The sequence below is a fragment of the Natator depressus genome, chromosome 11 (genome assembly GCF_965152275.1).
Source record: "Natator depressus isolate rNatDep1 chromosome 11, rNatDep2.hap1, whole genome shotgun sequence".
NCBI classification, from domain to species: domain Eukaryota; kingdom Metazoa; phylum Chordata; order Testudines; family Cheloniidae; genus Natator; species Natator depressus.
Window position 1 is genome coordinate 18,384,362 of NC_134244.1, and position 19,673 is coordinate 18,404,034.

General features: G+C 38.5%; 1 protein-coding gene across 5 annotated transcripts in view; it reads left to right on the plus strand.

The window, feature by feature from the left end:
- The window catches only part of CCNT2 (cyclin T2), a 42,291-nt gene extending 24,172 nt beyond the window's left edge, over positions 1-18,119 (plus strand). For 2 of the 5 annotated variants that reach the window (XM_074967262.1, XM_074967264.1), the window contains 4 exons: positions 4,710-4,755; positions 6,074-6,237; positions 13,079-13,149; positions 13,626-18,119. In XM_074967262.1, coding sequence (XP_074823363.1) covers positions 4,710-4,755; positions 6,074-6,237; positions 13,079-13,149; positions 13,626-15,038 — 1,694 coding nt within the window. In that variant the 3' untranslated portion in view covers positions 15,039-18,119. Of the gene's footprint in view, positions 1-4,709; positions 5,073-6,073; positions 6,238-13,078; positions 13,150-13,625 lie in introns of those variants that run through there. The other 3 variants (XM_074967265.1, XM_074967263.1, XR_012641406.1) reach the window with 3 other exon arrangements.
- Positions 18,120-19,673: the final 1,554 nt, after the last annotated feature.

Genomic DNA, 19,673 nt, shown 5'->3' on the forward strand with positions numbered 1-19,673 from the left:
ATTTGCTATCCCAGACTCGTACTTCTTTCCTAGATGCTTGGGTGAAGGGGACTTTATCCAGTTTCTGCCATATCTGCCTTACATTTACAAGCTGCCCATTCAAGCATGGAGTTTCAGATTTTATCCATGCTGATGGAGGCCCTGAGCTTGCTTCCTTTGGGGAGAAAATACCCAGACACTAAAAAGCCTTTTAATCTAGTGGAGAAAGGCATAAGAAGAACCAGTGGCTGGAAGCTGAAGCCAAACAAATTAAAAGTAGAATTAGGCACTGAGTTTTAGTCATGAGGGTGATTAACCACTGGAACAAATTGCCAAGGGAAGTGATGGATTTGCCAAGAGTCTCTCAAAGTCTTCGGATCAAGAGTGGATGCCTTTCTGAAAGATGTACTTTAGCCAAACAGCAAGTGATTGGGCTCAGTACAGGGATAACTGGGTGAAGTTTAATGTGCAGAAGCCCAGATAAGATGATCTAATGGTGCCTTCTGACTTTAAATTCTCTTAATCTTTGAATCTTTGAAAATCCAGCCTTAGAATGTCTAAGTCTGGGGCTAAGAAGGTATGAACATTCTGGTAGGTGGAAGATGGGAGACATCAGACTGATCCACGTCATTCTTCATCGGTGTTAAGAGACTGACAAGAAAGAGGAGACAGGACCACAATTGCCTGTGAAGTCTGGAGACAGTGTATCTGTAATGACCTGGCAGTAAGAAGTTCCCATTCCAAGGAGACTCTGGTGTTGAAAGGGAAATTCATGTTCATAATGGCAAAAATTAAATTACTGGCTCCTGTGCTAGCTGAGAGATCAGAGGTGAGAGAATATTCCTCTTTCCTATTGCTGAGACTATCACCTAGGCCCTTCATTTCTTGGTGCCAGTCCAGTCTGGTGTTCAGAGGTTAGTTCTGATTAACTTGAAGGGGGGGAATTGGTACACTCATCCCCATCTCAGGGACCTTTCTTGATGCACCCGAGCAGAAGCCCCTCACCAGTTAATCCTGCATCTACACTGGGACATAAGGTTCTCCTGAAAATGAACATTGAGAACCGGGGACTTTGAGTTTGACCTAGCTGCCTTGTGGGAGACCTGCCGCTGTTTCACCTTCATTGCCAGGTATCTTGGGATAGCCATTGTCCTTACTCTACTAATGTGAAAACTGCACGGTCAAAGTCTGTACGCCTTCCAAACCACCAGTATAATCTGCTCAACTGTGGTTGAATCTGACAGAGAAAGTGACCTTCTAGAAGAGGAGGTAGATCCAAATATATATCTTTTCCAGGGGATGTCATGACCAAGACAATTCAGCTGATGTTATGTGAGGTGGGAAGATTTTAAGTAAGTTATATCCTATCACTAGTAGAGGAAACCCTCCCATTCTGAACCTTTACCTCAGCTTTCTACAGTCCTCTTTCGAAGGTCTAGTAGTCTTTGGCAATCAGACAAGACTATTCACAAACCTTAACCCTTGTACCCGGTCTTCTTCCAGTCTTTCCCCTATGTATCAGGTGTTCATCAACACAGTCCTCTTCCTAGGGTCTGTTTGATCTTTTCCCTTTGACCAGAGGATTCTAATAGCTCTTCATTCTTAAGTGCAGACTCACCCATCTGGATCCATCTCTTTCTGGGGATTGCTTGAGTATCTTCCTCTCCTTGGGATACCAGGAGAGCTTCCCTACTCGGCTTCTACTCTCCAAGTACTCCTTCTTGCAGTGAATCTAGGTAGCTCTTATACCCTGATTGTCCCAGGAGGTTGTGCTCCCTCTGGAGCCATAAGTTCCCTAAATGTCTGAGTCCTACTAACAAGCAGGTTGATGGCACATATTCTTAAGAGGATCGGCACACTGAAATTTTCTGGGAGTATAATTAAATACTTATAAGATCTCCCCAGAAGCACTGCACTTTCAATTGACTTGTCTTCAGGAAAAGGCTCAGAGTGAAAATTGGGAACCACATCAGGTGGATAGGGTTGCTGTGCCCACTAACAATGGATTCAGTAATCTAATCCTGCCAGGGATTTATGGAAGACCCCAGACTCTTGGAAGGTAGATTAATTGTACCAGGTCCTGCCTTAAGGGTTTGGTTACTTACATCAAGTATCCAAGCCAGTCTTTCATGGTTGATTGTGCAACGAAGGATTAAGATACACAGCCCTGCCCCCGAGTGATAAAGAATGATGGGAAACATATTCTTGGCTGGAAGTCATATTTATCTGCCATCAAACAGATGAGTAGTAAACTATCATGCTCTCTTGATTTGCTCTGACTTTTATACCTTTGACAAGGTCATTGCCTTGTTGATACGCCTTCCACTTTTTTGCACATTTCTCAAATAATCCCTGATCAGCTCTAAAGGGTTAGTTAAGGGTGGAGTTCCAGCCTTTAACTAGGTTTCTTTGCTTAAGTGAGATCGCACTAAGCTGCATTAAAACATTGTCCTTGTTTTAAAAAGTTTATATGAATACCTTGGACGGTCTTTCCCTGTTGTGGCTTTGGTTTGTTGAGCTTAAACACCTGTATCCTGGTCTTTGGTAAACTTCATTTGATTACACAAAAGTATGTAAATCGAATAAATTTGAAATCTTAGTTACAGAAGTCTGTTTAATGGGATGCTTGCACTCATAGCACTAATGTGGACTTATATTGAGACTGAAATGTATAATTTTCAAATTGTGATTTTCTTTTGCCTAGTTTCTTGCTGTTCAACTTAAAATTATGTAAAACAAAATTGTTTAAGTAACCACTCCATATTTCAGAGTAGCAGCCGTGTTAGTTTGTATCCGCAAAAAGAAAAGGAGTACTTGTGGCACCTTAGAGATTAACATTTATTTGAGAATAAGCTTTTGTGAGCTACAGCTCACTTCATCGGATGCATTCAGTGGGGGGAAAAAAAAACCCACTGAATGCATCCGATGAAGTGAGCTGTAGCTCACGAAAGCTTATGCTCAAATAAATTTGTTAGTCTCTGAGGTGCCACAAGTCTTCCAATTCCATATTTGACAACTATCATATTTGTTGCACTGGTAGCTTTTGGCAGTCCACTCTTTCTTTAATATAAAGTCATATTGATGAATTTGTGGTATTTCATCTTTCTTTAACTCAAATATGCTTCAGCAAAGTTGTAGTATTGTATAGAAATCCGTGAAGATGGCTTATTCTGTACATTGATAAAAACTAACAAACCTGCAGTCTTGTTTAACCTTTCTGTTTTCAGTTATGTTTCCTTATGAAAGTGTCAGGGTTTTTGTAGTAGAGCCCTGAATATGCTTTCCTATGTCTTTTTGGGAAAGGCTACCAAAGAAGTTTAATTTTGAGAAAATAAATTTGGCACAGAACTACTAAAACAGATTGAAAAAGCTAAATATGTAGTATAATTCCATCAAAAGTCCGTTTATTTTCTATTATTGTGGATTAGCAAAATATATGTGGGGAAAACAGGTCCTATTCTCTTACTACTTCTGTCAGATTCACTGATGTAATCAACAATGGATTATGGCATTGCCCGGCCCTAGCAAAAGGCATAAGCCTGGTTTACACATTTGTATCTTTATTATCAGCAGTAATGGGAAACGGAATTCGATTGGATTTTGATAAAATGATGGTTTGTAAAGCTTCCCAGATTGCTAAATTTGAAAGCTACTGCTACAATTTTTCTTTTTCAGACAAACTCCTTAAAATAAAAGAATAGAGGTTTGTGACAATGCTCCCTTTGACATAAGATCCAACAGTACATTTTCTCCAGGTAGCACTGATTTCAAGTGGTAGTATCAAAGTAAGAAAATTCAATGAAGGCTGCATTCAATCTTCAATTAAGCTCATTGTGCCCAGACATTCCATCTTACACATTTTAAGAGTAAGTGCTCTTATTTGAGTGAGGACCTTGGGGGTTTGGCAGATAAGGGCCAGAAATCAGTCTTTGGGATGTTGAAGGCTTGAATTTGATGACCATTTTTAATGAGTTATAAATTTGTTAAAATCTAGGTTGAAGCTTCTAATATAATCAAATGTTTTGTTCCATGCTTATGAGCATTACATTTTGATTAAAGAAGGTGTAGAGGTGCACACAAGCTAATTTAACCCTTAAACTGTCTAGTTTGGGAACTAGCTCTGTTCTAGGACTTTCTGGGATAATTATGGGTTACTGGTGTATGGTCATTGAGTTTTTCTCAACTGTTCTATGTTCCTTCAGCTGGAGAGGAGCACTAATCTCTGGCCTGAGCTATAGTGCAAACTGGCTCTCTATTTGACTGTCCTGCTGAGAGACCCAGCTGTGGGGAGGGTTATGGTAAGGAACCATCTAGAACTAAAGTAGGGAGGCAGGCAAGCACTAGAGTTCAGGTGGAAGATAAGATAGCCATCCTTCCACCCACACTGTATTAGATTTGGGAGGGCTAAGGAGATGAAAGGGAGACTTCCATCCTTTTGTGGCTTAGATAGAGACAGTTCAAGAGGCAGAAGGATCAACATACTCTGTACAGTAGAGGGAAGGTTGATGAACTGAATGACTTGCCCATCTCCAATTATAGCTCAGTGAGGATGAGTAAACCTGTCCTCAGTGCCAAGAGCTAAGTAGCTGATTTACTTTTAAAGGCAGCTAATGTATCTTATTAGTGTTCTACATACCATTCATTTTGAGGTTAAAGCATTTTAATTTTGGAATGAAGCCAGCAATTTGGAGTGGATTGCTAATTTTTCTTCAATTTTCTTTTTGTTACAGCAAGCAAGGATTTGGCACAGACATCCTATTTCATGGCTACCAACAGGTTGTTATCCTGAACCTCTTTGTTGCACTGTTGTAGCACACTATAGCTTCCTTTACTGCAGGGCCCCCTCCATGTGTCCTACCCTTGTTGCAACAGAAAACTGGGCCATCTACAGTGGTGGTACCGTTCTGTTTGCAGTGCGGTGTATTGTACAAGGGCCTTGTGGCACAAAGGGGTTAAATGCACAATGAGAAGTGTAGTGGTGCTTTCTGATGACATTTTCTCGATTTGTGAGTGCATAAGTCTAAAACTGGTAGCCTGAATAGCAGCTAAAGATTACAAAGAGATAAACTTAACCTAGAAAGTCGAGCATCTTGGTAAGTACAAAGCTATTTCTAGTTTACACTTGTAGTTAATGGCAATTTTTTCTTAATTTAAATACATTGATCCAATCCTAGTTTTATGAAACTGCAGTCAGCCTAAAAGCTCTTAAAATTACCTAATCTTCTTTCCAGGTAGACTAGAATTAGTCTAAGCAATGTTTGTCCTTCCAGAAGCAGTGTTTATTTTTAACATGCTTTTCTTAAAAATCTTAGTATTTATGTGAAATTAAAATTGGTTGTCCAAATGCAGACAAATAAATGTATGCAGCTATTCTGGTGCATAAGGATGAGTAGATCTAAAAGTCTTCCATGTGTTCTTTGCAAAATTAGTTTTAATTTAATGTAATCCTAGTACATGATTTTGTTAAAATCCAAGTTTGTATATGTAATGTTTGTTTGGGAGGACCCTAACCATTTTTGGTGGTCCCTTTGTTATGGGATAGTTTTTTGTTTGGAAGAGTTTTGTTTTCAAAACCTGTTAGAATCACTGTATCTGAACCAGCATACTTGTGCTACTGCCAGCTGGGAAATTGAAATGAGAGTGGATTTGTATCCCCAAACCTGGGCCTAATAAAGACTACTCATGTCACACAAATGATTCTCTCAACCTCAAGGAAACTATTGAGTATCCGTAGCTACTAGTTTGATATGCAGTTTCAGTAATGAGCTGTATTAATGACTTCACTGTGGTTGAAATTTTATCAACCATGTTATGTTGAATTTTTGTCCCTCTTTAAAATTAAGTAAAAAGTAAAATGCCAATAGAATGAACTGAGGGATACTACTTTTTTTTTACTCTTGTTAAGAGCAAATTAAATTTACCAGATAAATGACCTGCCTTTTCTCAAGGTTGTAAAATAATTTCAGAATTTAATCAGAAGCATGTTCCATGATGTAATGTTTAATATCTGTTTTGATACAAAACCTTATGCTATAATCTTAGTGATTGACTTGTTTGGGTTTTTTGTTTTACATGTTTGAATTCTCTGCAACAGCCTGCACCTTACTACCTTCTGTCTTCAGTACAAACCCACAGTGATAGCATGTGTGTGCATTCATTTGGCATGCAAGTGGTCCAATTGGGAGATTCCTGTATCGACGGATGGAAAGCATTGGTGGGAATATGTTGATCCTTCAGTTACTCTGGAATTGCTAGATGGTAAGTAATATTTCCTTTTTGTTTCTTTTAAATATTGTGACCTTGTTCTTGTAGTTCTGCTACTGTTTCAGCTAATATTTAACTCACCCCCAACTACTTTAGGTCCTGGGTAAGGGAAGCCCTTGAGCTCATGCTTAAATAACATTGACTGTATAGATGAGAATCTCACCCCTGCTCTGACCATGTAGGCCAGAAAAAAGGGCCAGAGCAGAGTAAAGGGACAATGTGAGCCCCATATCAGCTGTGGGAGAATTCTCGTGGCACAGGAATTGGAAGATGGCCATAAGGCTGCCCCCTCTGCGGACTCCCTAGCGAGACTTGGCATGTGGACCATGCTAGGGGCAGGGCCTCCACATGCAATAGTGTAGCTCATAGGACAGCCTGGGGAGGCTACCATAACTCAGACATGCTCTCAGGGCTGTCTAAATTAGGCTTGGGGCTTCTGCAGCCCAAGAGGATGCAAGAATGGCTTAAAAGTCACGATAGCCTCACCTTCTGTGGGCTGCAAGTTCAGCACATGCTTAAGTTGTTTGCTGAAGTGGGATTTTAAATAATCACACTGAAAAACTGAAGTCCTCATAGAATGTGTTGCCTTAAGATGACAATTTGCTTCATTTCCACCCAGATTATTAGCCGCTACTAAAGAAAATTTCTTTAAGATTATAAAATTGAAATAGGATCAACCACATTAAAGCCAATTTTGTGTAATAGGAGTGAATCTGGCATAGCCCGTGGAACCTTAATATTAGTACCATGGAATTTCTATTTAATGGATTTTATCAGAAAGAAAAATAAACTTTTTCTGCTAACAGAAAATTAAATGGTCTTCTAGGTATTTACCTAAGTTGTTCACTGTTCTTTGTTTTGTTTTTCTACTGTTCATGGTGACCAGTTTTGTCTCACTGTTACCTTATGCTGCTCCTGTCTGTTTCCATCTGTCGTCACTTGGTTTAAACTTAGTCCCTGCCCCAAAGAGTTTATAATTTATCCCTTTATTTGTGTCTGGCACAATGAGGCTCTGGTCTGTGATTGATATCCCTAAGATTATTGCAGTGCAGTAATAATAAATGCTGTCTAGCATTTGCAAATCTATATACTAATCAGAGGTTGCTAGGAGATGTCTTGCAATGAAAAATCAAAAATCCATGGTGTTGAGCTGTGGTGTATAACCTACGACTTGCATATGACCCACAAAGGGTTCTTTTGGCCTGCAGTTGTCTTCCATTTCTGCGTCACAAGATTTTCATTTTAAAAAAATTGCCCTAAAGTGAGGAGAATATGAACAGATGTAGCACTATCCACAGAATCAGTGAGGCAGCATAAAACTCCAAGGTCATCTGCCTCTAGTCATCTCAGTGGAATTTTCTCCGTAGTCTACAGATGACAATTTAAATATCAGCGTAATTTTACTGTTTATTTAGTAAATGTATTTAGTTATTTGCTTTTTATTCTGGGTGGTTATCAGTAATTAGACTGAAAAGATCTGCTCGGCGGTACCCACAGGTCTGTGTGCCCAAAACTTCTCTCGTTCCTCACTCAAGTTTGGTTATATCCCTGGAGCAGCAGCATACCAATCAGAGCAAATGTAGGGAAGGAGTGTATAAAGTGTGTGTGTGTAATAGGCTGAGCAGATCACGGGGCTTAGCAGCAGAAAGCTCATGGAGAGATTAGTTTGCTTTTTATTTTGCAAGGTCTATTGAGGACTTGGCTCTTCAGGATTCCATTCTGAAATCTAAAGCCACCTCTTGACTCAACATCTATTTTCAGGTACTTAAAAATGTTACATTTTAGTAGGCGGTAGCAGTCCCTTTGCAACTTCAAAGGGTGTAAACGCCTTAGTTGCTTCATGGATATCTTAATTGAAAAGACCTTTCCCACTTTCTAACATGGCAAGAAATTTTGCAGAAGCACATTGGAGGAATTGATCAAGAAGCTCAAATGATCTGCAGATTTTCAAAGGGACAAATACTTTGTTACGTTAAAGATCTTCATTCAGTTGTCCCTGAAGAAGTTGAACCCAAAGATCAGATAGTATGAATTGACTTTTACAACGCCCTAATACAAGTTTCATGCTGAAAACTCACTGAATTTTTAAAAATATCTGCCTTCAGAGTGACAGATACCCAGTGTTTTAAAAGAGCTGCTTTTTGTGCAGGCCTTTTTGGAATTATATTTATGAACAGACCTCTTGGAGAACTTCTGATTTGTTCAGGTTACAATTCCCAAACATCCCAGGCTGTTTTTCGTAATGTGTGCCACTTTAGATCTGGATACCAGGAAGTTAGAAACAGTAAGAGTCTTTCCCATTTATCCTTCCTTCGGGCCCTCAAAACTGCATATAGCATACTTCAAACAAATTTTCTGATTAAAATATGTAAATACGTAAGTCAATTATGTTCAGCTCCTAGTACTGTGAAGATTAAGAACATAAGAGCTGTTATCCTGGATCATACTGATGGTCCACTAACCCAGAATCCTGCCTCCAACAGTGGCCAGTACCATAACACCAGGGAGAGTGTACAGAACAGGGCAATTTTTGAGTGATCTACCCCATCTTCTATTCCCATCTTCTGGTAGTTAGAGGTTATGGGGCACCCTGAGCATGGGGTTGCATTCCTGACCATCTTGGCTAATAGCCATTGATGGATGTATCCTGCATGAACTTATCTAGTTCTTTTTTGAAGCCAGTTATACAACATCCCAAGTCAGTGACTTCCACAAGTTAATTGTGTGTTCTGAGAAAAAGTACTTCATCTTGTTTGTATTAAAGCTGCTGCCTTTTAATTTCTTTGAGTGACCCTTGGCTTGTGTATTATGGGAAAGGGTTAAAAACTTCTCACTACACTTTTCCACTCCATTTATGATATGGTAGACCTTTATCATATCCACCCTTAGTGGTCTCTTTTCTAAGCTGAACAGCCCTGCTCATATGGAAGCTGTTCTATCCCCTTGATCCTCTGTGTTGAACTTCTTCGAACCTAGTCCAGTTCCACTAATCCTTTCTGAGATAGGATGACCAGAACTGAACACAGTATTCAAGGTATGGGAGCACCATGGATTTATATAGTGACCGTGTAAAATTTTCTTGTCTTATTTTCAAAAAAAGAAAAGGAGGACTTGTGGCACCTTAGAGACCAACAAATTTATTTGAGCATAAGCTTTCGTGAGTTTTCCACTGAATGCATCCGATGAAGTGAGCTGTAGCTCACGAAAGCTTATGCTCAAATAAATTTGTTAGTCTCAAAGGTGCCACAAGTACTCCTTCTTTTCTTTTTGCGAATACAGACTAACACAGCTGCTACTCTGAAACTTGTCTTATTTTGTATCCCTTTCCTAACAGCTCCTAACATTGTTAGCCTTTTTGCCCACTGCTGTGCATTGAGCTGAAACTATCCACAATGACACCAAAATTCTTCTTGAGGGGTGTCAGCTAATTTAGAATCCATCATGAAATATGTATAGATGGGATTATTTTTTCCAATATGCATTATTTTGCACTTATCAACATTGAATTTAATTTGCCATTTTGTTGCCCCATCACCAGTTTTGTGAGATTCTGCTAGAACTCATTGCAGTCAGCTTTGGACTTACAAAAATTATTCAAGATAATTATCATCTGCAAACTTTGCCATTTCATTCCTATTTCCAGATCATTAATAAATATGTTGAATGACACAGGTCCCAGTGCAGATCATTGGAGGACCCTACTGTTTACCTCTCTCTAGTGTGAAAACTTGCCGTTTATTCCTACCCTTCATTTCCTGTCTTTTAGCCCATTACTGATCCATGAGAGGATCTTCCCTCTTATTCTATGACAGCTTAGTTTCCTTAAGAGCCTTTGATAAGACCCCTTGTCCGGGGCTTTCTGAAAATCCAAGTACACTACGCTTATTGATACCCTCAAAGAATTTTAATATATTGGCGGGGCATGACTTCCCTTTTCAAAAGCCATGTTGACTCTTCTCCAACATATTGTGTTTGTGTGTCTGATAATTCTGTTCTTTACTATTGTTTCTACCAATTTATCTTGTACTGAAATTAGGTTCACCAGCCTGTAATTGCCAAGATTGCCTCTAGGGCCCTTTTAAAAAATCAGTTTTATGTTAGCTGTCTTCCAGTCATCTGATATAGAGGCTGATTTCAGCAATAGGTTACAAACCACAGTTAGTAGTTCTGCAGTTTCATATGTGAGTTCCTTCAGAACTCTTGAGTGAATACCATCTGGTCCTGGTGATTTTATTACTGTATAATCAATTTGTTCTAAAATCTCTTCTATTGACACATCAGTGTGGGACTGTACTTGTCACCCAAGAAGAATAGCTTTGATCCCTCCACCCCCATCCTTTTCAGTGAAGACTAATGCAAAGAATTCATTGAGTGCTCCTTTAACGACTTCATTGTCTAGTGGCCCCATTGCCTATTTGGCAGGCTTCCTGTTTCTGATGTTCTTAAAAAGAATTTCTTACTGTTAGTTTTTGCATTTTTAGTAAATTGCTTCTCAAATTCTTTCTGGGCCTGTCTTCTTATGCTTAACCTGCCAGAGTTTGTGCTCCTTCCTATTATCTTGTCTTCCAAATTTTAAAGGATGCCTTTTTGCTTCTGTTGGCCCCCAGTACTCTGCTCTTGAGCTGTGATGGCATTCTTTTGGACCTTTTAATGTCGTTCCTGATTTGGTGTATACATCTCATCTGAGCTTCCATTATGGTGGTTTTTAAATAGTTCCCATGCTGCTTGCAGGTATTTAGCCCTTTTGACAGTTCCTTTTAATTTCCATCTAACGAGCATCCTCATTTTTATGTAGTTCCCTTTTTAAAGTTACATTTTACCATGATGGGCTTTTTAGTGTTATTTCTCCTCCCCTCCCTGTTACATTTAATTACATTTTGGTCCCTATTACCAAGTGGTTGAGCTCTAGTTATCTCTTGGACCAGTACCTGTCCTTCACTTTGGACTAAATCAAGAATTGCCTCTCTCCTAGTGGGTTTCAGAACTAATTGCTCCAAGAAGCAGTCATTTATGGTGTCTAGAAATTTTATTTCTGCATCCTGCCATGAGGTGACACTTATCCAGTCAGTATAAGGATAGTTGAATTCACCATTATTGCACTTTCTGATTTTGTAGCCTCTCTAAACCTCCCTTAGCATTTCACATTCACTGTTACCATCCGGGTTAGGTGGTCAGTGTATATTCCTACTTCTATACTTTTTTTCCCCCCTCCAGGCACTCAATTTCTATCCATAGTGATTCTGTGGTATAGTTTTGTTTCATTTAAGATTTTTAGCTTATTTGAGTCTGATTTGTTTAACATATAATGTCAGTCCTCCAGCAACGTGACCTAATCTGTTATTTTTTTTATATATCTTATACCCTGGTATTAGTGTGTCCTATTGATTATTCTGTTCCCACGAAGTTTCTGTAATGCCTATTATATCAATATCCTCCTTTAATCCCAGACACTGTAGTTCACCCATCTTAGTATTTAGAGTTCTAGAATTTGTATATAAGCACTTGCACATTTTGTCAATATTCAGTTGCTTGCCTTTGTGTGTTATATTTAAATGGGACTCATACATTTGCCTGGTCCTCACTACATCTCATCTGTATTTTACCAACTTCTTTCCTATCCTCTGTACTAAGATAAAGTCCCGTCCCCCAAGGGATGTCTCCATCTGAACCATGTACTGCTCCACCCCATCAGGTTTTCCCCAGTTTAAACAATCCTCTACAACTTTTTCAATTTTACATGCCACAGTCTGGTTCCATTTTGGTTAATGTGAAGCCCATCCCTTCTTTGTAGACCAGTCCTTCCCCAAAAGTTCCCCAGTTCCTAATGTAAATCCCTCTTCCCTGTACCATTGTATCATCTACGCACTGAGACCTTCCAGTTCTGCCAGTCTTACTGCCCTGTGCTTGGAACTGGAAGCATTTCAGTGAATTCTACCATGGAGGTCCTGGACTTCAATCTCTTACCCAGCTGCCTAAACTTGGCCTCCAGGACCACTCTCCAACCTTTCCCTATGTCATTTTGATACTTACATATACCACCGGCTCCTCTCCAGTACTATCTATGAGACCATCTAGATGTTTCGTGAGATCTGCTGCCTTTGCACCCAGAAGGCAATTCACCATGCAGTTCTCTCAGTTTCACAAACCCAATTATCTACATTTCAAATAATCAAGTCCCCTATTACTATTGCCTGTCTCTTCCTAATAACTTGACTCCCTGCCTCCGGAGCGATATCCTCAATGTGAGAGGATATCATGCCATCATCTGAAAGGTGGGTCCCAATTATGAGATCATTTCCCTCTGCCCCAGTGTGATGGTCTCCTGCCCTGAGACTTTCATCCTCCTTAACAGCACAGGGGCTTTCGGACAGGAGGTAGGACTACTCCACTATGTCCCTGAAAGTCCCCTTTGTATAGCTCTTTCTCTCTCTTTGCTTATCCAGTTCAGCCACTCTGGCTTCAAGTGCATGAACTCTGTCTCAGGGCCATGAGTTGCTTGGACTGCATGCACACGTATATGAATAAGCCTTTAGATTTTAAACTGCTTGGCTTATAAAATGCTTAGCCCCTTCAAACTAAATTTTAAACTGAACTAATATTTTAAGGTTTAAGATTTAAGGTTGTGCGCTATTACTGTAAAGATGCAAGAGGGTAAGTTCTGTAGTGTATTTTGATGTACAGCAGTAGCAAGGTCCACACAGCCAGTTACTGCATGGCAAGCTGGGTTTCTGTAAATGTACACCATGGCTTACCTGTACTATCTGACTGAGTAGACAAGCCCATAGATTCTGTTACTGATTCAAGTATGAAAAGAGGCTTTTGGTTTTTTCCCCAGAGCTCACACATGAGTTTCTGCAAATACTAGAGAAAACACCTAGCCGACTGAAGAGGATTCGTAATTGGAGGGTAAGAACTTGTTGCCTAAGTAATTTGTCATAGGATATATGGGGGGGAGGGATAGCTCAGTGGTTTGAGCATTGGCCTTCTAAACCCAGGGTTGTGAGTTCAATCCTTCAGGGAGCCATTTAGGGATCAGGGCAAAAATTGGGGATTGGTCCTGCTTTGAGCAGGGGGTTGGACTAGATGACCTCCTGAGGTCCCTTCCAACCCTGAGATTCTATGATAACTGCCACAAACCTTAAAAGTAAGATTGTAAACTTCCTGAACTTTTCCTTAGCAATATGTTCATAATTGTATGTCCCTCTGTAGTTCCCTATTATGGTAGCTTACATTTAAAATAAATAAATAAAATACAATTAAAATAAAATTAAAATTGAAACAATGAAATCCACCTTATTTTATCCAGTTTTGAGATATGTTAGGTAGCTGTTTATTTGTAGGTACTTTCTAAGTTTGTCCTTACTCCTTTCCTTTTCATATAGGCTAATCAGGCTGCTAAGAAACCGAAAGGGGATGGACAGGTATCTGAGAATTCTCTTCTTGGTTCATCTTTGGTCCAGAATTCCATTTTGGTGGATACCGTTACTGGTGTATCTGCCAATACAAGCTTCCAAAAATCAACGACGTCGACCTTTCCTGCACCAGTACCTCTGAACTCAGGAAGTATGTCTGTTCAACACAGTCATGCACCTGAAAACTTGGCAATATTAGCTACAGGAATGCCAAGTACCTCATATAGTTTGGCATCGCACCAGGAATGGCCTCAACATCAAGAACAAACAAGGACCGAACAAATATATTCCCAGAAACAGGAAACTACGTTACCTGGTAGTCAGTACAATCTGAACTTCCAGCCGGGAACTTCTGTACAATTGCATTCTGGGTTACATCACAGATCTGACAAACTTACTGAGCATTCCACTGGTAAACAAGACTATGCTCACAAGTCAGGAAACAAACACCATGGACAGGCTGCTGCTCCTGTAATTCCTCAGAAAATGTCCTTGGATAAATACAGAGAGAAACGCAAACTAGAAACCCTTGAACTGGATGTAAGGGAACATTATGTAGCTACCCAAGTAGAACAGCAACATAAAAAGCACATCCAACCACAAGCAGCCAGTAGCAGTTCTGTTACTTCCCCTATTAAAATGAAAATTCCTGTTGCAAATGCAGAGAAACCAGAAAAACATGTGTCTGATAAAAAAGAAAAGGGTGGATCACTCAAACTGCGAATACCAATCCCACCTACAGAAAAGAGTTCCAGTAAAGAAGATTTGAAAATGAAAATTAAAGTTTCTTCAGAAAGACACAGCTCATCTGATGAGGGCAGTGGAAAAAGCAAACACTCAAGTCCACATGTTAGCAAAGACCATAAAGAAAAGCACAAAGAACATTCTTCAAATCGCCATCACAGTAGCAGTCACAAGCATTCACATAGTGGTGGCAGTAGTAGCGGCGGCAGTAAACATAGCACTGATGGAATGACACCAACTGCTTTGAGGAGTCCTGTTGGCCTGAGTAGTGATGGTAATTCCTCTAGTTCCGGCTCTTCAAGAAAGAAGTTGCACAGCAATGATGCTTCTCACAACCACCACTCCAAATTGAGCAAAAGTTCCAAAAGTTCAGGTAGTTCATCTAGTTCTTCCTCCTCTGTTAAGCAGTATGTATCCTCTCACAACTCTGTTTTTAACCTTCCCTTACCCCCTCCTCCCCCTGTCACATACCAGGTGGGCTACGGACATCTCAGCACCCTCGTGAAACTGGACAAGAAGCCAGTGGAGAACGGTCCTGATGCCAATCACGAGTACAGTACAAACAGCCAGCATATGGACTACAAAGATACATTCGACATGCTGGATTCGCTGTTAAGTGCCCAAGGAATGAACATGTAATCAATTGTTTAGGTCACTTTTCTTTACTTTTTTAATTTAAGAATTGTTAGAATGGAAAACTTCCTAATCTAGCAGTAGCAACACCAGCTGTTGTTGCCATGGTTTCAGTATATGTAAGTGCTGCTTTATCCTTCACTGAAAAGAAGAGGTATAGTAAACAAGTCTTTATCTCCACATACAATAGTGTTATAAATACTGTAATAGCATGGAAGGTGCAAAAATCTCAGTATTTCTACAACTGCAGCTAAGAACAGTAGAATGATCATCTGCTTTTAGGTGTCTAGGATGCCTCAAGCATTGATTATTTAAAATTTTGAATACTGCAGCCACCATTTTTGTTGCTTAGCTTTTGAATGAGTGTAATTGTTTCCTTGTGTATTTATACTGTATGTATGATTTGCATGTTTCAAAGATAAAGGGATTAAAAACAGTATACTGACAACTGTTTACAAGAAAGTGGAGAAAAATGTACATACATTTTTGTATGTTTAGATATACCATAAATACTCAGGATTGGAGCTGCTTGTAAGTATAACAAAATATACATAACTTTATTTTATCTTGTGTCAGAGTCCATCAGTAATCTAAACAAAGGTGACGCTTTGTCATGTTTATCTTGAACTGTAGGCCTTATTGGAAGCTGCTTAAAAGGGCACTTCACTAGAATGGGTAATCTAGTACCATGTGTGGTCATCCACAGGAGAGCATCACCAATGAGGCAATAAAGGAGTTTGGGCCTCAGTTTGCTGATTGTGACCAGATTGACTGCTGAAATGTACCCCAAGCTTTCTGAAGGAAAAAAGAATAAAGTTTACATAATCTTTTGATGTGAAGTGCATTTAAATGTTTATTGGCTTGATGCAGTAATATAGGCAGAGCTGTTATTAATGATTATGTAGATTAATGTGAGTTAAGAACTGAAATTCATAAAAACTTATAGTGAAAAATTAGTAAGTTGTTTTTTAAACTTTAATACCATAAGTTATTTTAATAGTAAACAGGGATCACTGTTTCCATTACCGTTTCAGAATAACAGCCATGTTCTGAAGTCCAAGAAGTGTATTTGTGTGTGATGCCATATTTCTTTTACAGGTGAGAATGCAGTCTTCACAATAAATAAGAGTAAAACTATGAGATCCCAACTTTCCTTTATATTCCAACAATAAAATAGTTACCACTGATTCTCTGTGCATTGTACTTGTGATTAGTTACAAAATTGGAGGTTACTTGTTTTGTTTTTAGCTCTGTGAAAAATCACTCTTCAATTAAACCACTAGTATACACTTTGTCTGTCTGCAAGTGTCATAATATGGCTTGTGTACTGTTTGCACAGTCTTCTGCCTTTTTAGAAGAAATGAGAGACTTGAACGTTTTATACATCATTTTTGTTGAAAGCCAATACTACAGTTCCGTTTTACCAGCTGACAATTAACTAATTTTATGATTGCGCTTAAAATCATTAATAAGCTATGAATGAATTCAACATGTATTCAGTATAAGATAGCAAACGCTGGTTCCTAGTGACTGTTTTGATTTTTTTTAAATATACAAGAAGTGAAGTTTTGCTAAATCACCTGCATATGCAGTTAGTACTTGGTGTAACTGGTTGTAAACACTTCAGAATTTTAATCTGAAGCTTAGCCCTTTAGTTCCATTATTAAATGAAGTGCTTTAAACCACAAAATTGTTCAGTACCTACCGGTTTGTAGTTGCTATATTATGTAACTACAGGTATATCAATTACTATGTAATACTCGGTTTCCAGTAATGCAAAAGCTTATCACTAAGTTTTATTTGAACAATGGACACTACTTTTTACATCTAAACATTTTAAATTGAAAAACAGAATAATGTATCTAGGTCCACATTTAGCCTTTTCCCATGGATATACAGGATACAAAACTTTACCCTTAACTGCTTTGAATTTCTCTACATTCAGAAAAATATACTTCAACATTATTACACTTGTTTCACATTGTTGGATATGTTCTAACCCTTTTAATAGTCTCTCCTTTCCACCTCAGCACTAAGTCTGAAGAATTGTTGACAAATGTAAGCAATGTAAACTGTCCTAAACTAATATGCAGAGATAGGAGATAAAATAGTAAATTGTGTTTAAAATACTCTTTACAAAGTATCACAATATTTGCTTGTAAGCCTGTTAAATAGCTGTACAATGAAATGCATCTTATGCATCCAATGTGGATACAGCAATATATTGTACTAGAAATATAGCACCTAATGTTATAACTTGGAGATGAAATGCCAGGCAGGTAACTGGTGATGGTCAAAAACAAATGAAAAACGCCAGAGATTTTCACTTGAGTTGATGAGGTCGTTCACGTTGATTCCAGGCGGCTGTGAAATTACATTGACAAAGGGTTGCTATTCTAAGTTAATGAGAAACCGTGATTTCAATTTCTTTGTAGAGAATATCCACAAATAAGATTTTTAGTTTGCATTATAATTGTGTAAATATGTATATCTCTGTACTGAAGTCTTGCTCTCTGAGATTAGAGTTGACATGGTGGATATGGGGGGTTGGGAACAGCAAAATATCACTAATTCACACTGACTGAAACCCATTGCAAATGACTGAACTTTGAATTACAGCATGTTCCAACTGTTTATGGGTCAGCATTGGTCCCATAAGTGAATGAATAAATGCAATAAAAAAGCTAATATGCCACAATGTACTTTGTTCACTTTGGTTATAGTTTTGTTACTGTCTTGAGTGAATTTAATAGAAAATACACTATGTATTTTGTAAAAATGAAGTCTTAATTCTGAAACCTCACTACAGTGCTCAGCTATTAAATCTCATCATTTTTGTGATATGTTAAGTGTGTGGATTATCGAGATTCTACTGTACGTTAATCTTTAGTGTCCTTGCTAAAGGTGGAAGTACTGCATTAAAGTACTCTAGACAATGTACTGTATCTTGCTGTGGTCTAGTACTTTTGATATTTGGTTAAAATTGAAGTGCTGTATACTCTTTCTGCTCATTGTAGATAAATGTTTCATGTTAAAATAGCCAGTTGCAATTTTAAAACAGCCCTTTTATGAGATTAAAACGTCACTTATCTTTTTTAAGGACAACTTGTGTAAAAGCTGTTTGTTAATAAAGTTCCTTACCTCGCCACTCTCACTATTGGGCAGAAATACAGTCCCATTTCCTGTAGTTATCTTGCTAATTTTGCTCGTATATATTAATTATGAAAAATCCCCTTGGATTTGATGACAAAACATCCATGGTTTTTCAAATGTAAACAGAAAGCACTTTTGAATTTTGAAAAAATAACATAATTTACCTTCCCTAACTTTTTTCCACAGTAATTTCTAACTCAGCAGAAATACGTAGTCAGAGAACTTTCAGAAAAGCAAGTTTTATAACTTAGATACATTTAGAAAAAAAAAAGTGAGGTATGTACTTTTCATTTGATATGAACCAAGTGGGAACTTTGATTTTTTTTCCATATCAGAATGTGGAACTCTCGTAGGAGCATTATAGCTATTTTATCCATAATTTGAAATGTACTAATTCATGGTTTTAAAACTATACTTCCTCCAGCAAAGCAGAATTACAAGTATGCCGGCATTCCAAGCAGTTCTACAGGGAGAAAGCTGTTACTCCCTTGCTCCTCTCAAGTCTTCAATGAGTACTGAAGCTGACTAAATCAGTCAGCTTAGCTGGTTCCCAGACACTGAATGTTATAAATACAGGATGGCCCTGGACTACTTACCTTTCCCATATCCCTACAATCGTAGCTGGTCAGTTCTCTTTGCTCGCAAAAGTCCCTTACCGAAGATGTCCTATTGAGTCACTTTGATCATCTTCAGGACTGCTCAGAAACCTTCCCTGTTGGGGGCAGTTTATATTTGATCATTTTGTTTCCAATTTCCCTTTGATCTTCATCTGGATTACTTTCCCTCCCCTTCTAAAAGAATTGTCAGATCACTGAGTCATTTTAATTGCTTTTTGTATGGATGTGGCATCCCAGTTGCTCCAATGGAATATTTGTAAAATAGAATAAACTACACTGATTCTCTGTCAATGTTTCTAATGAGATTAGAATGACAATATATAATATTGCTTTTACACAAGATAGTCTATAACAACTTTTTAGAGTTTGAGCTAAATGAAAAATTATCTCTGTAGTGAGACATAAGGAGGGACTAGTGGGTTTTGAATTAAAATTAAGTCCAAGAAACTTGATTTAAAAGTTTTTTGATTTTTTTTAGTGACTCATGTAGCTATACTACAACCTCCGTAAGAATGTATGCTGCATCATATCCAGGTGTCGCTGGATAACTTGTGTGCTTTATTTTGGGCTTACTACTTCTACTTCTCCCCGACCCTTTGGCTTGGTATATACACAGCTTTTGTACCAGTATAACTGCCAGTTACGGGTAGTTTTTTTTCAGCTGTATAATTATACTGGTACAACCCCTAATGTGGCTGCAGTTATATTGGTGTAAAGTTGCCTTATACTAGCATATCTTTTCCTTTCCCATGAGCTATAGGTATAGTTAAATCTCTACAATGTCTGTGTGTAGACAAGGCCTTTGAATTTCCAGTTGTTTCCTTTGTCAGGCCAGCGTGCTGTAGTATCTAACCCAGTGGGTGAAATTTGA